The sequence below is a fragment of the Acanthisitta chloris genome, unplaced genomic scaffold, assembly GCF_000695815.1.
Source record: "Acanthisitta chloris isolate BGI_N310 unplaced genomic scaffold, ASM69581v1 scaffold41804, whole genome shotgun sequence".
Taxonomy (NCBI): domain Eukaryota; kingdom Metazoa; phylum Chordata; class Aves; order Passeriformes; family Acanthisittidae; genus Acanthisitta; species Acanthisitta chloris.
The window spans coordinates 1,241-2,229 of NW_008668391.1; the positions used below are offsets into that span (position 1 = coordinate 1,241).

A 989-nucleotide genomic window follows, 5' to 3' on the forward strand; every position below is an offset into this window, starting at 1 on the left:
ACCAGCCCCAGCTCTGTGCCCCACGGAGCAGTGTGGCTCAGCCTCTGCTGGTTTTCTCCCTCAGCATGTTTTACACATTCCTGTGCTAGTGCAGCATTCCCCGTTGTGTGCAAACCCAGCATTATTCCAGGGTGGGAGTATTTGTTATCCCGGAGTTATGTATGGCAGGATTGCTTCTTCTGAATTGTACAAGTTACATAAGTGTTGCTTTTCTCCCAAGGCTTCTGATGGAAGCAGCTCCAGAGAGGATCTTTCATCCCAGCTGTTCAGAAGGAACGAGCAGATAAGAAAACTGGAGGTGAAGCTGTCTGGTATGTGTCCTCATACATAAAAAATCTCTTAGTTTAGGAGCTGGAGGGGCAGAGAGCAGGTTGAGCTGTTACACTGCTGCTTCCCAGAGCTTGTGGAAGGCCTTGGAAAATAAGGAAAGGTTGCAGCCAGCTCAGGATTATTTTCGTTTATTCTGGAGACTTGCCAGGCTCCTGTTCAGTTCAAAATAAAGGATTCAGAAACAATTTCACTTTGAATTTGAAAGGCCAAAGTGTTCACCTGTCTGCACAGGGTAAAGTTAAATTGTTGGCTGGGGCTCAGCGTGAGAGAGGGAGGCTGTGGGTACCAAGAGTTTTGTGCAGGCAGCTCAACCAGGAGTGAATCCTCCTTTCCACTGTGCACAGACTCCTCCAGGGGCTGTGTGCTTTGTTTAGGCTTTGCTTCCTGCCCTGGGTCAGCCGTGGGGCAGGCAGGGCTGGGGTTGGCAGTGAGGGCAGTGTCATCCATGAACTGCCCCTTCCTTGCAGCCTCCCGTGGCAGAGACATTCCTGAAGTGCTCTGCAGTGAAGTGCATGGGGCACAGGTGGATTCTCTGGCTTTGCCCTTGTCTGTGTGACTCACCCCCGGGACAGGCCCTCCTGTTTGTGCCAACCCTGTGCACAGCACTGAGCTCTTTGCTCGTGTTCATTGTTGTGGTCATCCAAGTTTTCCTGAGCAGG

At 51.3% G+C, this 989-nt stretch overlaps 1 protein-coding gene across 1 annotated transcript in view; it reads left to right on the top strand.

Annotated features, from left to right (window-relative positions):
• Window positions 1-220: 220 nt before the first annotated feature.
• GOLGA1 (golgin A1) overlaps window positions 221-989 on the top strand; it is a gene marked incomplete at its 5' end in the record, with an annotated part of 10,935 nt that continues 10,166 nt past the window's right edge. The window contains one exon of the mRNA XM_009072869.1: window positions 221-311. Coding sequence (XP_009071117.1) covers window positions 221-311 — 91 coding nt within the window. The remainder of the gene's footprint in view (window positions 312-989) is intronic.